At 29.3% G+C, this 21,637-nt stretch overlaps 1 protein-coding gene across 1 annotated transcript; it reads left to right on the top strand.

Annotated features, from left to right (window-relative positions):
- Nucleotides 1-13,631: 13,631 nt before the first annotated feature.
- On the top strand, nt 13,632-17,370 carry HELRODRAFT_152085 (hypothetical protein; the record flags this gene model as incomplete). The annotated part of the gene is made up of 3 exons (XM_009027522.1): nt 13,632-13,752; nt 14,418-14,490; nt 17,298-17,370. Coding segments are annotated over 3 exons (267 nt in total), but the record flags the coding sequence as incomplete, so codon positions are not given.
- Between the last annotated feature and the right edge of the window lie 4,267 nt (nt 17,371-21,637).

The following is a 21,637-nucleotide window of genomic DNA, read 5'->3' as shown; positions in this document are numbered from 1 at the left end:
TATTTATTCAATTCATAAACGATAGAGCAGGTATATATATATTCATTTTTTTCATAAAACTCGAAGAAATTCTAATATTAAAAAATAATTATAGATTAGTTGATCTGATGGAATCATACCCTTATATACTAATTAATTACTTTATTGTATTTATGGTTAAAATCTTATAGAGAATAGTAGAGAATCTAAGAAGGTTGATTCTTATCACTAATTTGTTTCAAGTAGATGTTTTATGAAATAACAGAGGCGTAGCCAAAAGTGCAGAAGACTTTGGAGCTGAAACCCCTCTACAATGAATAGTTTTAGTAGAGTTAAGGTCAAATTTCTATATAAATTGGTAAAATTACGACTGGGAACAGCCTCCACCCACAAGAATAAAATTTGGTTTAAAAAAGCTGGTTTTTTATCTTTAATTTGTTAGATAACTGCGTTAAGCAATAAAAAGGTCACCCAAATTTTTTAACAAATCAATACAGCCAACAAATTTTTGAATACGTGGCTGGTTAATTGATTCATTTTCCCGTTAGATCTCAACATGTTATCCAGTTATCATAAAATTAAAAATAGCCGCTACATCTATGCGAGTTACACTTTTCAGTGTGGTAGTCCTCTCAATTTAATCAAATTTTGCGTGGCCTTTTATATATTTATCATTTACATGTTTTTATGATTAATTATTTGCTTATTACTTTAATTTTTCTTAATCATTTCAGTTTATCGTTAGTCCTGATATTATTTATACGAACTTCTCTTTTAAATATCATTATTATTTAATTATACTAGTTGCTATTATTATTTAGAGAAGTTTATTTTAGTCGGTAGTCCTGGAACGTTTGTTCGCGCCTTTTTATATCACACCTTGCAAATTTTCTTAATTGTACAATGGTACGTTAATTTACCAGCCAGCTGAACATTTACCTTAATTAATTCCAAACTCATATAAAGGATCACCGTTTTAATGTTCACGAATATGAATTTACACATACCCAATGCAACTGAAAAGACTGTGCTAAATGACAACACGCTGACAAATTTAATAACAATTTCTTAAAATGTCAGCCCGCGCGTATGTCAGTGTTTTTCTCAGTATGTATTATAGGTACGTGTTTACGTCTTACATCGAATTTTATTATTGTAGATGTTTGTGATTGTTTTCGTTATTATTGAAAGTATAGGCGCTACTTTTTTTTAAATGAAACTACTGATTTGGTTGTGTTGTCCGAGAACGCTTGATGTTGGATGTTCAATTTTAACAGTACCTACTCTCGCGAATACTTTGACCAAGAATGTTTAATGTGTGTGTATGTATGTGTGTGTTTATTCAATAGCCGAAATGTAACAAATCAGCCGGCAAATGTATGAGAAAATACCAGTTTGATATCAAGCTTACATTTTCAACGACAAAAGTTACATGTGAGCATTCCTGCTCTCAAGCTGTTTTAAAGAGCTATTTATCTAATATAGTTGCAGGTAGTTATTTTTAATTATCTTCTCCTTCTTCATAACCTTCTTTTACGAGCGATTCAACTCTATACTGCGGTTGTCAGATCTCATTTTCGAAGGTTTGACAAATTAAATCATTCCACTGCCCTGAACGCCTCCACCATCAATATCCCAAAATTTCTATTTTTAACTGGCGCGTTTGGAAGTTTTACGAAATTTATAAAATTTTCAATAAATATTTACTTTAGGGCGCTCTATAAACTTTGTGTAATTAACTTAACACGTTACTTCAACTACAACGAATGCTGTTTACCCATGTGGTGTTCTTTGTACATGTCTCTGTACAGTACTGTTATTGTTACAGTACTGTAGAGTAGAGTCTCTGTTGTTGGCACGGCAATCACACACTGTTTACTCGCTTTCATTATTTTTAATACCGTCCTCGTTATTGATTCAGTAGCTGCTATTTTTCCTAATTAATTATAATTATCGATACGATTCGAGAAATGTGCTGCACAAAATTCGATCCGCTGCTATTCGGTCTACATCATCAATAAAACACTGATATTCTGAAATGAATAAATATATATATATATATATTATTAGTATTATATATATATGTATTATATAGTATATTATATATATATATTAAAATTTATATGTTTATAAGTAACGACGTTAAATTTATTCTTCTGTTACTTTAAAAAAATACTCTCGATGAAGGCTATTCAGTAAAAAAGCAAATAAAAAGTAGATTCAGTTAGATACAAACAATATGCTGGTATATTTATTTACGTTTACTAACATGATAAAAGAAACATATTGAACTAGCTGTATGCAACATTCACTTTTATAGCCTATATTTTGTTATTTGTGATTTAGCATAAAAATACTCGTTTGCATACGGCCTTCACTTTGAAACTGTTGACGAGCACGTGCCAAGCAGGCAACTCTGCATTCAATCATTGTGGCCGGTTTGTTTAACTTCAACGCAACATCCAGTTGAAACGTTTGTTGTCGATTCAAAGTATTCGTGTAAAAACCGTAACCTTGTTTATAATTGTTTCAATTTGCCATTTCAAAAAAAAAATAATTAAATTGGATATAAGTCATTAAAAATAATCTTGCTACTCATACGTTCTCATCTTTTAAACATTACTTTCACAATTTGTTTAGATCAAGCAAAACACGTTAAAAATATTAAACGTGCAATTAACTTCATATGATTCCTTTCTAAATTTATACTGAAAAATTATCGAAACAAAATAAATTAATGGAAAAATTAATTTACGGTAGTCAACGACGCATGTATCGTAGTGAAACTTGAGTGCGAGCTAGCAGTGAGAAGAATGCTTACGATGCATTTGAATGTGCGCACAAACTTGGAAGTCCTCACTTGAAGTTACTGCCCAAGTTAGTTGGCTCATTGAATAATTGTATAAATGAACCGGATGACGAATAATGTAGTTGATTACAAAATTCAAGGAGAGTCAAGTTGTTGAAAATTAATGAAAAATTATAAAACATTTGTAAACTGGAAAAACGTATAAAAAATTTGGGAAATATACAACAAATAATGAATGAAAAATAAAAGAACAGTACTTTACTTTCAGTCAAAAAATTTGAACGGCATTCGAACGTGTCCAAGTTTGAGGATTTTGCGTACAGGCGGCACGGTACGGTTGAATAAATTATAAATTTATTAACATATTGCAAAACGAAAACAAATGCATTGCTTGTTCCGCTGGTCGTACGTATGTGCCACAATAAATTAGCGTGGATGCACCGTGCACGCGCATGTCCAAAAACCATCCAACCTCCATCCACAACTAGACAGTCACTGGCTGCTTAGCAACAAGGTAGAAGCTATTTTTAGAACTAACTAGTCTATTTTTAGATTTGCCAAGGCCACTTCGCAACTTTACAACAGCAGCTCTTAATTTTTGTGCACAGCGTTGTACAAGTAGACATATACAACAGAATGTTTTGAATATATGCATACAAATGTGCAAAACTTATTCCCATCCTACCATCCACTTGCATGTACTTGCACGTGCATTCATCATCGTTTATGTTATACACGCTTTTGCAATTCCTGCATTTATATAATTTATAAGATAAACGTTTTATTGTTGTTATTCATCTATGTATCAATGTAACTGCATGTGTACGGGTTCATTTATTTGTTCAGTATAATAATCACAAAAGCAAATATGTTATAGAAAGATGAATAATGCATGTCTCTACTCACCAAGCATTATTATGTGAGATTGAAAAGTTGTTCACTTACATATTCACTTACCCCACAACGACATGTTGCAGTTTTCATTTAGAAGAAAAGAAATGGGGTAGATACAACATTCTCAAACGAGAAACCAAGACATTCTAATGAATAAATGTATGTATGTCTCTCTGAGTGTGTGTGTGTGTGTGTGTGTGAGTGTGTGTGTGTGTGTTGTTGGTTGATTCCAAAAAGAAGACGGATATAATTAGATATTATAGACATTCTATATATATTATATATATTACAAATACAATTATACGTACATCCGTCGAATCATAAAGTTATGACCGGTAGCATTGGCATGTTTTACATTACAAGGCATCCTTGTGGCCACAAGAAATTTTTTTCACTAAATAACACAAATATCGGATTCGTAATTATGTTCAACGTGCTCGCTCACTCAATTCACACACACACACACACACAGATATGCCATACCACATACACACACACACACATTCATTCTCTCTTACACGTACGAACGCATACACATTCACTTTCTCACGCACGTGAACACTTGCACATGCACATCCTTTCTCACACAGATACACGCATTAACGTTTATTATCTCCTTCACATACGCACCGCACTCTTATCACGTACGTATTTATCATATTATGTAATGTAGGCAGACTAATAGTGTCATGATGTAAGTAGACTCGTTGGTATAAATTTCTTATTTTATTTAGTTATTCATTTCCAAATATTTTTGGAAAATTATTTGCAACTGAAGTTTTTTTTATGTGTCTTGAATATTTAGATCAGCCAATTTCAGGCTTGCAGCTGGCTTCTTTTAAAACACACGTGGTCTTCCAGAAGGTACAAGACACAAAACATTCATAAACTTCTCTTTATTGTAATTTTCTACATTTTGTAATTCAGTGTATAAGAGTTTCGTTTCTGCTGATGATTCAACGACTTTTATCGCATTTGAGCCTGCTTGGAATACAAATTTTGAAATCAACTTCAAATGATTGGACAAAAATCAATCAATGAGGCAATTCAACGAACAATCGCTATATTAATCCTAAACAATTTAAACGTGTTTTTGTTAAATATTTCAAAAATAAACATTCTATCATATTTTTAAATTTATTTGAAAAATTTTTCCGTAATTTTTATATCCTGATTCAACTCTTTTCTTTTGGTTGCGTTTGCAGTTGCGGGCAGGAATTGAGACCCAATCGTATCACCACGCATTCAATTTTTCAAATATATACATTCTTGCAAATAATTTATAATTTTATAGAGGTCATAGATACATACAAGTTCTTTAAGAAGACAGAAAGTCAAATCAAGGAAAGATTCTATAGCAGCGGGGTTCAGGGTGGTAAACGCCTGGAATGAGCTGAATGACAAGACGGTTTCCGTGGAACAACCAACAATTTTAAGAACAAGCTTGGAAAGCTAAAATATTGGGAAAATTAAATGAGGTGGTTTTCACAAAGACACTAGTCTACGGAACCACTTAAAATCCACTTAAAATGTTACGTCATGTTCTTTGTTGTGCTTGTTCTATGCTTTGTGATGTTATATTATATTATGTTATGTTATAGTAAATTTTAACGATAATAAATGTTAATTTTGTCAACGTTACTTGTGCTTAAATAGTGATGATAACTGCAACCAAGATTGATAGCTCAGATATTAAAGATGAAACAGCTTAACCATAATTTCTCCAAAAATTTCTTTGTTGATTCGTCAACTTAACTAACTACTTAATGCTTGAACTTAAGAAGTTGATCATATTTAAATGAAAAACCAATTTTTACCTTATTTGATTGGTATAAACTTGCACTTGCAAACCTAGGATATTCAAAAAACTGTCTATGTATTCGCACGCCTAAACACACTTACACATACACACACACACACAGATTTATATATATATATGTGTGTGTGTCCATATATATATATATATATATATATATATATATATATATATATATATATATAATAATAATAATAATATTAAGTGTATAAGCGTACGTATATTTATGGTATCGCGATGCGATAGAATCCTTGCTGCGAAGCGACCTTCTTCAGACACGCAGGTATGAACACATAAATGCAGGAAAACAATGATTTAAAAATGAATTCCATGGATAAATAAAAATTAATGAATAAATAAACAATTAAATAATTAATCGAATAATTGAACCAAATTTAGCGGTGAGGCTCATCTAATCAGCTTGCTCCGTACACGTGCTTTCTTGCTGATTGATGATGGATGGAAGAATGAAAATGGAGGAATGAATGAATTGAAGATGACGACTACGATGATAATGTTGATAATAATTACGATAATAAATTATAAGATTTGGTAGAAAATACAATTAAATTAAAGATTATGGATGGGTGATTATTTAAAATTAACGTATCGACAAAATGTTTTAAAATTTATTTATTTATTACATGACTGATCAGAGGTCTGTAGGGTTGTACGAATAAATTTTGAACGGGGAACTTGATAAAATGACAAATGAAAAAAACAAAACTTTTCTCACAAATTATTTGTTATTAGAAAAGAAAGTACAATTTGCGAAGGAAATATGTGTTGAACTGATTCTGTATTAGACTAATGGGCGTTCGACAATTAAATTTAAAAAAAATCATCTGTGGCATATAAATATGTGTTTGTGTAATGTGTGTGTGTGTGTGTGTGTGTGTGTGTGTGTGTGTGTGTGTCTGTGTTGTGTGTGTGTGTGTGTGTGTGTGTGTGTGTGTGTGTGTGTGTGTGTGTGTGTGTGTGTGTGTGGTGTGAAAATGGTGATCATTGATAATTGATAACAGTGGGGAGATGACTGTGTCGGATACAGAATTGTTTATGGGGAGTGGTGATTTTTAAAAATTGATGAGTGACCACATTTTAATGTTTTTAATACTTTATTATTTTTTATTATTTTTTCATTATTTGATTTTACTATTATAGTATCATAGCTATAAAAATTTGTTGTGTCAAAATATTTTAAGGTTTCGGTTTTAATGTTTCGATTAGTGAATTCATTTTTATCTCCTGTTAATTTCCACTAGATGCCTCGCCTTATAATTTTTAAAATGTTGAATTATGACGTAAAAAACAATCTTATAAATTTGTAAATATTTTTTTCTTTCACGGTCTGATGGGGCGATGCATTCGCTCAAATGAGCATCAGAAAGCCTACAACTGATAAGCTATAAGCTGTCCAGTCCATGCTGGGTGAAAATGTCTGACGGTCATTTTCCAAGATATAAAGCAGCTGCTTCGTAGAGAACCGAACTGTCGGAGCGTATGTCACCGGCTCATTTTAAAAAAGGTTCAACGAAGAGAACGAACGTGCCACGAGTTAAGACTCAAGAGTCAATATGGGTCACATCAAATGCGTGTGCATCAAATAAAAGAAAACTTAACCGACAAGTTGAAAGTTAAATTCATTATGCAATTAACTCGCATGATCATTCTGACTATCATTAAAAATATAATATTAATTGTTATTGATTTTTTTTATTAGGTATTATTATGAGTTATTATGATGAATTATTATTACGCAATAATACCTGGTCGTTCCATTCGTAAAAAGTGTTAAAGAGTTGTATGTGTGAATTTGTCCGTTAGGTTGCAGTGCATGTGTGTGAGTGCCTGTGTGCAGCGACTGTCTGTGTGTGGCGACTGCCTCTGTTTGGTGACTGCCTCTGAGTGCGTGTGTAGCGGCTGCCGTGTGTAGTGACTGCCTCTGTGTAGTGACTGCGCGTGTGTGGGTATCAGACTTTTCTGTTATACTAATATCATTATAATATCGATTAAATATTGAGCCCAGATTAAAAACGACCAATCTTTCGATTAATTGGTCACTTTGAATTCAATTGGTTGGCCGATTGGCCAACCAATTGAATTCAATTTTTCTCCTTGAGTACTGAGTACATTACTGAGAACATATACGTGGCGGGAACCAAATGGATGCCATCCAGCATGAAGGATCCATCTGTGCGACTGTTCACGAGCGTAGAGTCTGTCCACCGTGAACTTATAAATAAGCAATAATTCGATTAAGATATCAATTACATCTCGGCAAACATAATAAAATATCTCTCCTTCCAATGATTGAAACCATTAAAGACGTGTGCATTGTCTTGTGTGTCCAATTTGGAAAGATGGAATGTTTGCTTGTGTATGTTTGTATGTTTGTTTGTTTGTGTGTGTGTGTGTGTGTGTAAATATTATAATACTTATACACGTTAAGTTATTTAATGCGTTGTTGATGTGAGCGATTTTCAAGCAGTGTTTGCATGTGTGCGTCATCAAGTGTGTAAATGTTTTTTAAGCATTTACTTATACATCAGTAGCGCTTAAACCTATCTGATCTAAAAACACGTACACACAAAACAAATGAGTAAAAGCAGAAGCACATCTCACACAGTAAGATTAATTTTCACACTTATGCATGTGCCTGTCCTGTCTGCACTCACAAACAATCTCACATACATACACATCCGCTTGTTTTGTATGCGTGTCTCTGCGTACTCGTGTTTTTGATTGCACATGAAGAGAAAATGCGGATGTACACGCGAAGCACCGCTCTTCTCGCTCATAAACATTTGTACAGTTTTTTTTATCGTACAGTTTTTGTTGTGTACAAATGTTGTTGCACATCCGCGTAGAGCGAGAGCGGTGTACCGCGAATAAATAATGATAAGTAAGAATACGCAGCTCGCCACATACTTAACTAAGCATACGACTGAATGCAAATACTACATTAATAAACCAAATGATAATAATAGTTAGTGTATGTACACACTATTTTATATAAATATAATTTGTTTTTTACACATTATGTATATAATTATATGTTATTGAACATTATGTTTGTAAACATAAATATCTAGACATGTATTTATAATATTTTTGTACATATATATTTTTAGTTAACTTGTGTATATTCAGTGATGAGCGTATTTTTCAATAACATTAAATACAATATCGCACAGCGCACCAATATGCAAAGAAATTGCACAAGATAGATTCATATAAATAACTATAAATAAATAGGGTTTTACGATTCTACTACATTGCATATACGTCCTAAGTATATCAAATTTGTTTACTTATTTATTAACTTATATTACTATATATCGCGTGTTATGTAACATTTTTTCATTATATATATATATATATATGTATATATATATATATGTATATATATATATATATGTATATATATATATATATATGGTATAAGGCCTTTACGTATACAATTTTCATTAAATTCTATCACTATGGTGCTATTTATTTATTTAAATTTTAATTTCTCCATTTTTCTAATAATATATTGTAATTTATTAATAAATATGTATACATCCATGTGTGTATGAAAATATATTTTAGTTTGTATGTATAAACGCGTTGCAATATTATATAAAATATATCGTGTCCGTGTATATATTATGCATTCGCAAATGTATAAATGTATATGAAATTAAATAAATATGCATATATAGAGATATATGTTTAACTGCTTTGTGTATGTAATTTCTATTGCATACAATGTGTATATGGTTTGTATGGTTTTTATTGAAAAAATAATAATCAGCGTTGTCTTGCTAGAAGTTAAGCCGTGTTTCGTATTTATCGAAACGCCAAAATTAAATAGGATTTGATGTTTTTATTAAAAAAAAATTTAATCATCTGTGGTTTGGTAATTCGGCGTTTTCAGGGTGCAACTAGTACCGTTTATGCCACTGGAATAATATAATATGTTGCTTTGCTTGCTTGGATAAATGCATCATATATCGGCGAATACATATTTTTACTAAATTTTGCATCGTAGTGAATAGATAGCTACTAATACTAGTTTTAATTAAATCAATAAATGCCATTTTATTTATATATTTAAATAATATATTTGTTTTTTATCTGATGTTAATTGTAAATAACTCAATCTACTTGAATTTTTAAAGCTGTCTGTAGGCAGGATCGATCAATTGATCATCGTAGAGTAAGATAGATAGAAGATATATTATATAGATACATACATAGATACAGATAGTAGTAAGTTATTGATTGTTGGATGATAATAACAACAAACGCCCTCATCTCCCACGTCTTTGTTTCCTTGGCTAGTTTATTTGTACTTTGCTAATTAAAAGTGAGTAATAGTTTGAAAATTTTAAATAATGGCTGTTTCAAAATGTTGGGATTTTGTTTAATTTTTTAAATTTAATGTATTATATTATATAATGCGTGCAATACACTATTTCTTAACGTGATTTGATTGAAGGATAAACGACATTTTGTTTTATTTTGTTTTGGATTTTTGTGATCACTTGGTCTATACTACCAACAGAAGATAACACACCCAATAGGCGGAAATATCTTACAGATAATTAGAATTTATTAGGAGCCTACTGCAGTGATGGATTTAGACAACTTTGACTGGGGGGGGGACAAAATTTTGAAAATGATTAAATTTTAAAGGGAGGCCAAGATTGGTGATAGTTTGGCTGTCTATTTTTTGTTTTTTTATTAAAAAACTGCCTGAGTGCCCCCTGACCCCTAGATCCACCACTGGACTACTGTATAATTCTTCATGTTGCTAGCTAGGGTTAAAACAGGATTTTTCAGTTGTCTGCTGATTCTAAAATTATAAAACGTCTCAAAAAATAGTGATGAAAGTAAAGTGTGTAAATCTACTAAAAAATTAAATGTTGATGATAAAAATAAAAATAAATAAATAAACTTTTTTTTGCTCCAAAAATTATTTATTTGTTTAAATTTTTTCTTATTTTTTTTTAAATTAAATAGATTTCTTTTCTTCACTTGAGGATTTTGTTGAGATTTAAGATTAAGAATTTAAGACTTAGAGAGTAAAAATTAAAACTATAAAAATTAAAATAAATAGTTGATAATAAAAATTAATTAATTACTAAAAAAATAGAGTAAAAAAATAAATATAAAAAAAACAAATTAATTAAAAATGATTCATTCAGCAATTGACATTAAAGATTGATTTGATGTTGGATTAAAATTAATTAAGCCATTGAGATTAATTTTGATCTGTAATGTGTTGTAATATAAAATGTAAACCATTTTTTTTTATTTTAAAATGGTTTTATTCTATTTAAATGTTTTGTATATGAATGTTGGTTATATTTTCTATATATAGTTATATATATATTATATATATATAGTTTGTAAAACCTTGATTTAACTTTTATCTTCAATGAGTTGTTATTTTTTAATTTATATAAAAAAATGTATTGGCTTATTTAACTTAATTTATGTAAGAATAGGAAATATATTACATCAGTTACATAAAATTATAAAGTAAAGAGTGTTTAGATTGAATTTTCTACCAAATTTTTTATTTATAATAATTTATGTGTTATCATCATGATTTTTATTAATTATTGATTATTCATATTGTCTATCCTATCTTCAAGTGATCAAGAGTTATACAAAGTTTTTTAATTGTTTATTAATGCCCATTGGCTTAGTTAAGGGGTCATGGTCAGGAATTGGGTTGATTGCAAATATTTTTCTCAAATGCATGTGTTCATATGTACTCAAATTTATATATTGGGCACAACTCTTAACCTCAAACTAAAATATATACCTGCCTAAATACCAATACTTACAGGAAGGTGATCAAGAAGTTAGAATTGCCCAAAATGTTATTTACTACTCTGTTATATAAAGTGCAGCATAATTTATTAATATACAGTAACAGTTACAGTTGCTAGACCCTACTGGTTGCTATATTGTATTTCTAGCCAGAAATTGTCAGCATAGGTCCTTAAGTTCTTTATTAGTAAGCTTTTGTTTTAATGCTAATATGTGTATACTTGTGTATATGGATTGATATCTGTGTTTTTTTTATTTAGTATCTTTTGATCTTTATAGCTCAAGTTTTAAGCCTGGTAGTTCTTAAATTTGATTACTGCTTATTATCTCAGTGTGATGTCTTTTAATCTTGCTGGCTGGTGATTTCATAATTTGTCTATTGTAAAAATAATCTTATTGTTTTATTTTCAAATGGTGTAACTATATTTCAAAAGTTGTTAATAATTTTATTATAGAAAAATTAATTTAAAAATTTAATCTCAAAGTTTTTTCTTAATCTAGACCATAATTTTGCTCGGCTAAGGATTTCCTTGTATTTCTTTTCTACATGAACTCTGTTGTTCAGAGGTTCATCTCACATGAAACTCTCTGGTGTCTCAGTCAGACTGACAGTAATTTTGACCAAAATTTTCTCACCATTTAATTGTGTTAGCATTTAATCTTTCATTGGCAACCTTAGTTATGATTGAATTCATCTTTCAGATGAAACTTTGAATTGAAAGTTATTTTTTTGGTTTTATTATACTTAATAATTGGAATTTTCCAAAAAATATATTTTTATTGCTTCTAGAAATTTTATAAACAGATTTACTGGAAAACATTTTTTTTATAAAATAAAAAATACTTGCTTGGCAACGTCATTATTTTAAAATATTTCATCTTTCATTTAGTTTTGCTTCATGGTGCAAATCAAATTTTCAAGTGCTTTACATTTGTTTGATACAATTCTGTAAAGTTTAAAAAATTGCTTTGTCTGAATTTTCCTTCAAAGCAATTTTCATAATCCACATTCAAAGCACACTCATGATAATGTTTCAGTTTAATGTTGAACTTGCTTGTTGAACATAGTCAGGCTTGTGTTTGGGTGAAGCTATATGAATACTTTTTATTTGGTAAGTATGAATTAATTCACAATTTATGGAGTTAATGTGTATTATTTTATCTAAATTTTTTTCTAAAGAGTGAATTTACAATTTCCATGTTTTAAATTTTGCTCTGAAGTTGTGATCAAGATTGACGTTTTGCATACTTTTTGAAAATGCTGCTGTTGTCACTTAGTTGAATTTCATATTTGAACAAATTCACTTAATTAACTGTTAATTTTTGCCGCTTAAAAGTAATAATTTCCATGGTCTTTTAAAATTCATGTTTTACAATTAATATAATTTATATCATAATTATTATCATTGCTAAAAACTGCCTAATTTGTTTAATATTTTAACACATTAATTTTTATGTGTTTCAATACAGGAAAATAAGAATAGGAAAACTTGTTCACCATTTGAATATGGAGATTATTTCGATCAGCTTATTTTTCGTTTAATTGAACCACTGAAATACATTTTAGTTTATTAAACATCTAATTAATTGTTATAATATTTAAAAAAATTACCAAAAATAAAAATTAAATATATATTTTTATTTATTTTATTAAGTTTTAAATAAAAATTATTATAAAGTTTTAAGGACTACTTTGTTAAGGTAATACATCATTTGTTAAGAATATATCATTTGTCATTCTTTCTTCAAAAAGTTATTGCAAATCAAGTCATCAGTGGGATATATTACAACTGTTGCTGTAGTTTTGATTGCTTTCCATTCACAGTATCATCAACACACAAAAAACATTAACTTGCGTTTGGAAAGGAACACAATTGCATCATCAATTATAAAATTGTTGTTACTCAGGAGTTATCATCATTGTAAAGCAGACATTGGGGTTTTCTTCTCTCATCTTCTTAGCATCACCATTTTCTAAACTTCATCATTATTATTTAACCACCAACCTCTGGATATCATCTTCTTAATCATCATTATATCACCATCCTCTTAATAACTTTATCTTCTTCATCACCATCCTTTGAAGTACATAATCTTCTTCGTCACATCACCACTCTTTAAAGTACCTCACCATCTTCACCATCATCCTATTAACGCTTTCTAAAGTACATCATCTTCATCACCATCACATCACTATCCTTCTAAAACTACATCATCACCATCACATCACCATCCTTCCAAAGTACATCTTCTTCTTCTTCATCACATCATCGCCCTCTGAATAACATCCTCATGATGAGCTGTTTTAGCAGCAAGTCTGTGGAAGGTGAGGATGATAAAATACGTAGGGAGGCCAACAAGAGGATTGAAAAACAATTACAAAAAGATAAGCAAACATACAGAGCCACACACAGATTATTGTTATTAGGTTAGTTCAGTAAAATATTTGTGAGTGTTTTGTTTGTATGTATTTTGTATGTACTGGTTTGTTTTAATATGAACGTGTTTTTATCAATTTCTTGAGTTAGTTGATGTAGTTTTGTGAGAAAATTGGGTGATTGGGTGATTGGATTCAATCAGAAATTAGACTCAGTCTTCTGAATTTATCAGTTGATTTTTATTTAAATGAAAGAACTTAAGAGATAGGTGCATTTTTTTATCATATGTGGCGTTTAGCTGTTATAAAAATTTGTTTCTCTGTATTTTCAGTGTTGGAATATAAATTTCAAAGCAGCAGTTACCTAGATAGTAGGGGGAGCAGAATTAAATTAGTTCAAGATATGAGTTGATCCTCAGTGAAATCACTTTTTTTGCAGTTTTTGTTTTGTGCTTGTTATATGTTTATTATGCTGATTGAATTTTTATTCTATTTGCATTTGTGATTTTTCAGCTGCAGTTTATATTTGTGTTTATCTTTTTTTGTTACCTCTTTTGTCTTTAGTACATGTTTTTGTGCTTGTAGTAATAGTAATAATAGCATCTTATTATTTTAAAACAATTCATTGATATTTATTAATTTTTTATTTCTAAATTTATTTATTTATTTAATATTTTGCACTTTAAATATAAAATCTTTGCCTTTACCATGCACAGGCGCCGGGGAGTCAGGCAAGTCTACCGTAGTGAAACAGATGAGGATTCTCCATGTCAATGGGTTCAGTGCTGAGTTAGTACTACATTCGTCCGTTTGTATGTTCGTTTGTCTGTTCGTTTGTCTGTCTCTCTCTCTCTCTTTCTTTCTTTCTCTTTCTCTTTCTCTCTCTCTCTCTCTCTCTCTCTCTCTCTCTCTCTCTCTCTCTCTCTCTCTTTCTCTCTCTCTTTATTTCTTTTTCTCTAAATTTATAAAGTCAAAAGAATTTAAAATTATCAAATATAACAAAAATTTACAATTAAATCTAAAAAGAGAATATAATAACTTTTACCTTTAATAAAAATTTTCGAAATTTCTATATTGGGAATATATGATACGTTTAATTTATCACTAGTCAATTCAATTTGGTCTGAACATTTTAGAAACAGTTTAATAAATTCTGATTTATTGTCACCATCATATTCAATATAATTGTTGCAGAATACCTACTGATCGAATTCTATTTAAAAAGTTAACATCTTTTAGTATGCATTCACATTGAATGATGAACAAAATAGACTACCATATTTTATTAATTTTAACTCTAATTTATTTTATTCTGTCATATTTTAATTTATTATATTGATAGTTCATTTTTTTATTCAATAAAAAATTATTATTATTATCATCATTCTTTTATAATTTTTGTCATTTGTTCTAATTTGCATTATCAATAACAAAGATTTTTTTGGTTGCATTGTAGGTAGTTGGTAGTTTTGTAAGTAGTTGATAGTTTTATATTCAATGAATATCTAACTATTTCTAATGGAATGACGCATTGAAATTAAGGTTATTCAAAAATTTTTATCTTTAGATACCTTGTTTGTATTGATGTTCTGGACCAGCAATTACTCATCTGGCCGAATTTTGTTGCAAACTATCAATAACAACAAAAACAACAACACCATCACAGCAAAGCAACACAACATATGCTGTGCATTGTATTGAGCTGTTCTCCGTAATGTGTTTGTTTGGCTGCGTGTCTGATTGCATTTTATGGAGTTAAAAATAAAATTATTTATTGCAGTAGGGTTACTTATTTATTGTGGTGAAACTTTCTAGAAAGGTGTACATTGTACAGTACAGCCCATTGTACTTCTTAATAATGTTTCTTATACGTTATATTTATCTTGTTTATGTTATTATATTTTGTGTGAATGTTGTTACACAATTGATACGGACGGTGATAGTAATATTAAAGCGTTGGAGGTCTAGTGACTTTATGTGATATGATTTGATGTTCATTAAAATTGAATGAAGCACTTAACTGACTAGCACCCGAAGTTGTACCGTCCTATGTTTGTGGTTCAGAATCTCATATCAGAGAGTGCTGCTGATTTTGAATATTTAATTGATCTCCCATTACTTCCATTCACATGAACAGAAGTGTTACATTACAGCTTCTGCATGAATTATCAATATCAATGCTGCATGTACCTTGTAAGGCTATGAAATTTGCTCTCTCTCTCTCTCTCTCTCTCTCTCTCTCTATGTGTGTGTGTGTGTGTGTGTTTGTGTGTGTAAGCATGCTTTCAGCTAATACACTTTTAGATATTGTTACAAAATTGTTTACTAATTTTGTTCATTTTTTTTTGAAGAGGTTAAAAACCATCTCCTGTTTATCATTATGAGACTTGAGAAGTCTGCTGTTGTTGGTTGGATAACTTAGTTTTGGTCATTTATATTATTCATCAACGTTTGTGACCTGCAATATTTTATAGTGGTAAACATCATCGTTCATTGATAAAACTTAATTAATTATGGTCATATCCTTGAATGGACAAATAGTTTCTTTGGGTCTTACTTTAATTTAATTGGGGTTTTGCTTATTAATTCATTTTTGATAATTTTATTTTATCAGAAATTTTCAACTATGAACTTTGTGCCCTCCTTCACGCTCTTTCATTTGAACATACTACTGAGTCCAAAAGATTCAAAATTAGGTAGAGATTGCCATGCCTTGGTTGATTGAATTCTCTGGTTATTTTTGGTGCCTTGGCTTTTAAAGAATGCGATGTTGCAATGATTCTGTTGGAAGAGTTTTTTCTTCAAAACATAAACTTTTTCAGAAACTAGGTGAAGTTTTAGAACTTTTAATCCATTTGTAGTTATTTATATTTGAAACTCTTTGTGTAAGACTTTTATATTAATGTAATCCTATGTTATTACATATTTAAAGTTCATTTTAAATGAAAGAAAATTCTATTGAATTTATTTTTTTTTTATTAGATGAGAAGATGATCAATTAATTCAATAGTATCACATTTATATAAACAAAATATTTGATCAGTATGATTAAGTTATCACTTATAACATTTAAAAAAAATATTTTTATTAATAGTGGGTTTAAACATTTCAATTAATGTTTGACTGGCATGAAATATTTTTTTAAAAACAAACCGACAGACTGAAAATAATTTGAGAACTTTATTTTTAACTGTTGAAGTATTCTGTTTATGTTTTTAGAACATGACATGGTAAAGCAGCTGTAAAAATGTACACATAACACAAGTAGAAGAAATGTGCAATGATGTTCAACTGTTTTTTTTTTATTTCACAGATAGCTAGCTGGTTGTCATTATTATTTTTGTTGTTGTTATTATTATTATTATTATTTATTATTATTATTATTGTTATTTATTTGTGTGTTTTTTTATTATTTGCCAGCAAAATATTTTTGACCCATATTTAAAAGTTAGGATTAAAAAGTTTTCCTCACATTTCTGAACTAGTTTTTGATCTGTTTTCAATATTTCATACCTTTAAATTTAAAAATTTATTATGGAACTTTTTGAAACTTTTAGGATTTAACTAAAAATAATTTTCTTTTCAATCAAAATCAGGGAGAGGAAACAGAAAGCAGATGACATTCGACGAAATTTGAAAGATGCCATATTGGTGAGTATGATGGTGATGATGGTGATGGCCATGATGGTGATGATGACGATGATTACGCTGATGATGACGATGGTCACGGTGATTGATAAATGTGTGCGCGAGTGTGGGCTTGTAATCTTTTCAGACATTTTTTATGTTTTTTTTTCTGGAATTTTCAACATTTTGTTTAATGTTCATTATATAATAATATGTCGTGATGTTTTTTGACATTTTGTAATCTGGTTGAAGTTATTTGAAACACAAAATGCAAAACTACAAAAGACTCATAAATTTGTTCTGCCTTTTATAACCCATACTAACTCTACACTGTGTAAATCTTACCATGGTTATAAATCACACCATGCATTGTGAAATTGATGAATTGTCTGGGTGGATGAATGGATGGAACGCTAGATATATGAGGATGAATGGATGGATGGATAAATTGATGGATGAATGAATGAATAGATACATTTGTTGGTGCAAGTACTGATTACATCCAGACTGGATTTCTGTAATAGTCTCCTGTATGGAATTTCAGATTAACAGCTCCTAATAAATTCGACTTATACAGAACCAGGCAGCAAAACTAATCATGGTGAAATGAAATTTGATCATGCTTCTCTGATTTTGAAGTCTCTACACTGGCTTTCTGTCAAAAAAAAAATTTGTTGAAACTTGGAGTTTTAGTTTTCAAATGTATGAGCAATCTTGCACCTGAATACTTAGCAAATAACTGTAACAGAGCTTCAATGATTCGTACTCATCACAGTTTGAGATCATCAGACATGAACATCCTTCGTGTTAAGAAGATTAATTTGAAAACAGCTGGAAGAGATTTTCAAGTTGCTGGATCGACTTTTTGGAACAGTTTGCCAAGTGATGTAAGACAACCTGATATAGCACTTGAAGAATTTAAGAAGAACTTGAAGACGTATATGTTCAATATTTTTTGCAAAGTAACCGAATGGTTATGACTAGTGATCGCCAATGTGAATTCTGAATTATAATTGACGCTATATAAATGTCGATAATAATAATAATAATGGGTTGCTATATAATGGTTAGATTGATAGACAAATGGATAGATATTGGATAGATGGACAGATGGATGACTGGATGGATGAGTAACTGGATGAATTGTTAGACAAATAGATAGACGAACAAATGTATGAAGAGTAAGATACATATTTGTATGTATATGCAATGAAAGTGAGTACTTGTCTATTGATATAAATCTTTCTGGGTTTGTTTGTTTAACATTTTTCTGCTGCTACCTTTAAATATTTTCTATTTGATTCAGTTGATGAATTGCACTCGTTTGCAATCAATTCATTCCTCTCTTCATTCAGATTTTATAATATTTATTAACATTGATTTTGTTACAAATAAAAATACCGGATATTATGAAGATAATTTTATGATTACAGTTTTTTATCAGATGATGTCAAAGTAGTTTCATTTGTAGTTGGTGATTTAATTAAATTCAATTTTGAACCTTCTTATGCACAAAGAATTTGTAGTTACATACTCACAATCGTTTTATTGTTAAATTATTTTATAAAATATTTCTTCAAAGTATAAATTTTCTAGGAGTTGTTCCAGTCTCCCATTCTTCAGGGCAGATCACCTCAAGGCTAAATCACTTCTTTATTATTGTAACAACATGAAATTTAAACTTTGCTTTCCACTAATTTTACTCTCCATCTTCTTAATCCGTTGATCCTGGACTTCAATTTATTTCTATGGAATCACAAACTTTTAACCATATAATATATATAATATATTATTGCAAAGTAACCGAATATATATATATATATATATATATATCTGTGTGTGTGTGTGTGTTTTGTATGTGCGTGCGACGGTGTGTGTGTGTAAACGGTTATAGCCATTTAGAATCCATGGACATCTATAAATTGTTTGTTTCATGATATTTTAGTGTTAAAATATCGTAATTGTAACTTAAATATCGTAATTGTAACTTTTTTACCTTAATTTTTTTCTCCATTATAGTTATTCATGTTTTCAATTTTCTCAATTTTTTCAATATTCAAAATCTATTGGCGCCATACTGTTGAGCATTTCATGGCATAAATCTTATATTCAACTGACAAACATAATTGTTATTTAAAACACTTTCAGATTTGCACTATCAGCCCAAACAACATCCTTGCAGCACTTGCATTGATTGTCTTTATAATTATCATCATCATCATCTTGATTTGTATTGTATCTTCATCGTCATAATCATTTTCATCGTGTTATTTCTTTCATTACTAATTTGTTCTGTGTCATCTTAAATTTGAAGGCTAACAGATGTTGCTAATTTTTTTTCTATTTTTAGCCTTAGTTAGTTTATTTTTAGCTCATCACATGATAATTATAGATATAAGGCTTGAACACTGAAATATTTATGAGCTGAACAATGCAAACATTCATACTGCTTCGTATGTGTGTAACTTTGTGCAGTTGTACATACATACATACATACATACATATAACATCTATATATAATGTATGTGTACATTTTATATTTTATATGTTATGTATTAGAGCTCAAGCTGTTTAGATTTTTATCATTTATTGATTGAAAAATGAAGTTATGATTAAGACAGTGGGAGAGATGGTAGGTATAGTGAAGAAGATTGTTAGCAATGGTGATAATAAGAACCATGGTGTTATACATGATGGTTATAATAATTATGATAGTACATATACATGGTAACAAATATAATGTAAGTATTGTGATACACCACACACACCAAATTTATTTTTTGAATTTTAATGCAATGATAATAAATTCACTTAATATTTGCTACTACATGGTGTTGTTGTAACATTAATTATGTTAATGTTTATAGTAATATTTTTTATGTTACTTTATAAATTGCTTAATTTTTCTTTGTGCTGAAGACAAGTTTTTTATTTATTGATTTAATTTATTTGTTGTTACAGCAGAATTATTCCAAATGAAATTAATTCAATTCTTATTATTTTCAAAAGTATATAAGAATCTCAAAAATTTAACTGAAAAAATTATGAAAACGTTCTTGCAGCTATATGAATAAGTAAACATGTGCATTTATCTGTAAACCCGATTATAACTTTTAATTATTTTGAGTAAAAAGTTATTTCTTTAAACATTTATCAAAAATGTTCAAACAGAATCGTAACAAATTATCTTTGGCAAGTAGCATGTGAATGATACATGTGAGCATTATCATTATGATAACCACTGATAGCACTTTCATTATACAACCAATACAGCCAATTTAATGAACAGTTTTATTATAACGACAGCTGGTATGTACACTTTCGTTATGGTAACCAGTCTGCTAAACTCCACAAAAATTATCAACATGTTTATTCATTCCAATGCAAATTGGATGATCCCTACTGCAAACTAAACATTTTCATTTGACATACCTTAGTTTTTCCAAATAACTTAAGAATTAATGAATGAAGCTAAGCTGGTTGTAGTTGTTTTTGTTTGAACTAGGTCGTGAGGATAATTGTTGTTGTAGTTTGTGGATATTAATGATGCTGAGACATTTATATAATGACCACTAAACAGCTTGGAACTTTAAAATTTTTATATTTCAATTATTACAATAATGATAAAATTATTACAATAATGATAATTACAATTCAATTATATATTCAATTCAATTCAAAAATAGCTTTATTCAGCAAAATAACAACAGTTTTTCGCTAGGAGACCTGAAGTATCAACTTGTAGGGCCACCTATACACAATAGAAAAGGATTATGGATAGTAATAAACATAAACATGAAACTAATTCTATTATAAACAAAATATAAAAATAATAGATGATGAGAAAGGAATTCTTTTAACTATACACTAATAATAATAATAAAACATTTTCGAGTAATATGAAAATTAAGACAATAAAACTAAATGGTCGAGTTGCTATATTAAAAATTAATCAAGAAAAGTAATTTGAACGAACCAATTTGTTTATTATAGTTTTATAAGAACATAGAGTCAATGAATTCTTAGCATATATTGGCAGTAAATCCCAAAGATGCATTGATAAAAAAAGTACTGAATTTATATAAAAATTTGACCTGGGTTTAGAAAAATAAAAATCAGAATTATATCTCAAGGATCGAGTATTATGGTTTTTAAATATGATAATTTGCTTATGAAGTAACGGACAGAAAGTTAAAGAATAAACAGTGTGTAATTGACTTACATTTAAAATATTTGCCATATTATAATAATGGCTAATGTGATCAATTCTATTTAATTTAAACAAAATACGCAAGAAAAAATTTTGATT

This window comes from Helobdella robusta (assembly GCF_000326865.2).
Source record: "Helobdella robusta unplaced genomic scaffold HELROscaffold_5, whole genome shotgun sequence".
NCBI classification, from domain to species: Eukaryota; Metazoa; Annelida; class Clitellata; order Rhynchobdellida; family Glossiphoniidae; genus Helobdella; species Helobdella robusta.
The sequence above is the reverse complement of the archived record's forward strand: the minus strand, read 5'-3'. Positions and strand labels throughout refer to the sequence as shown.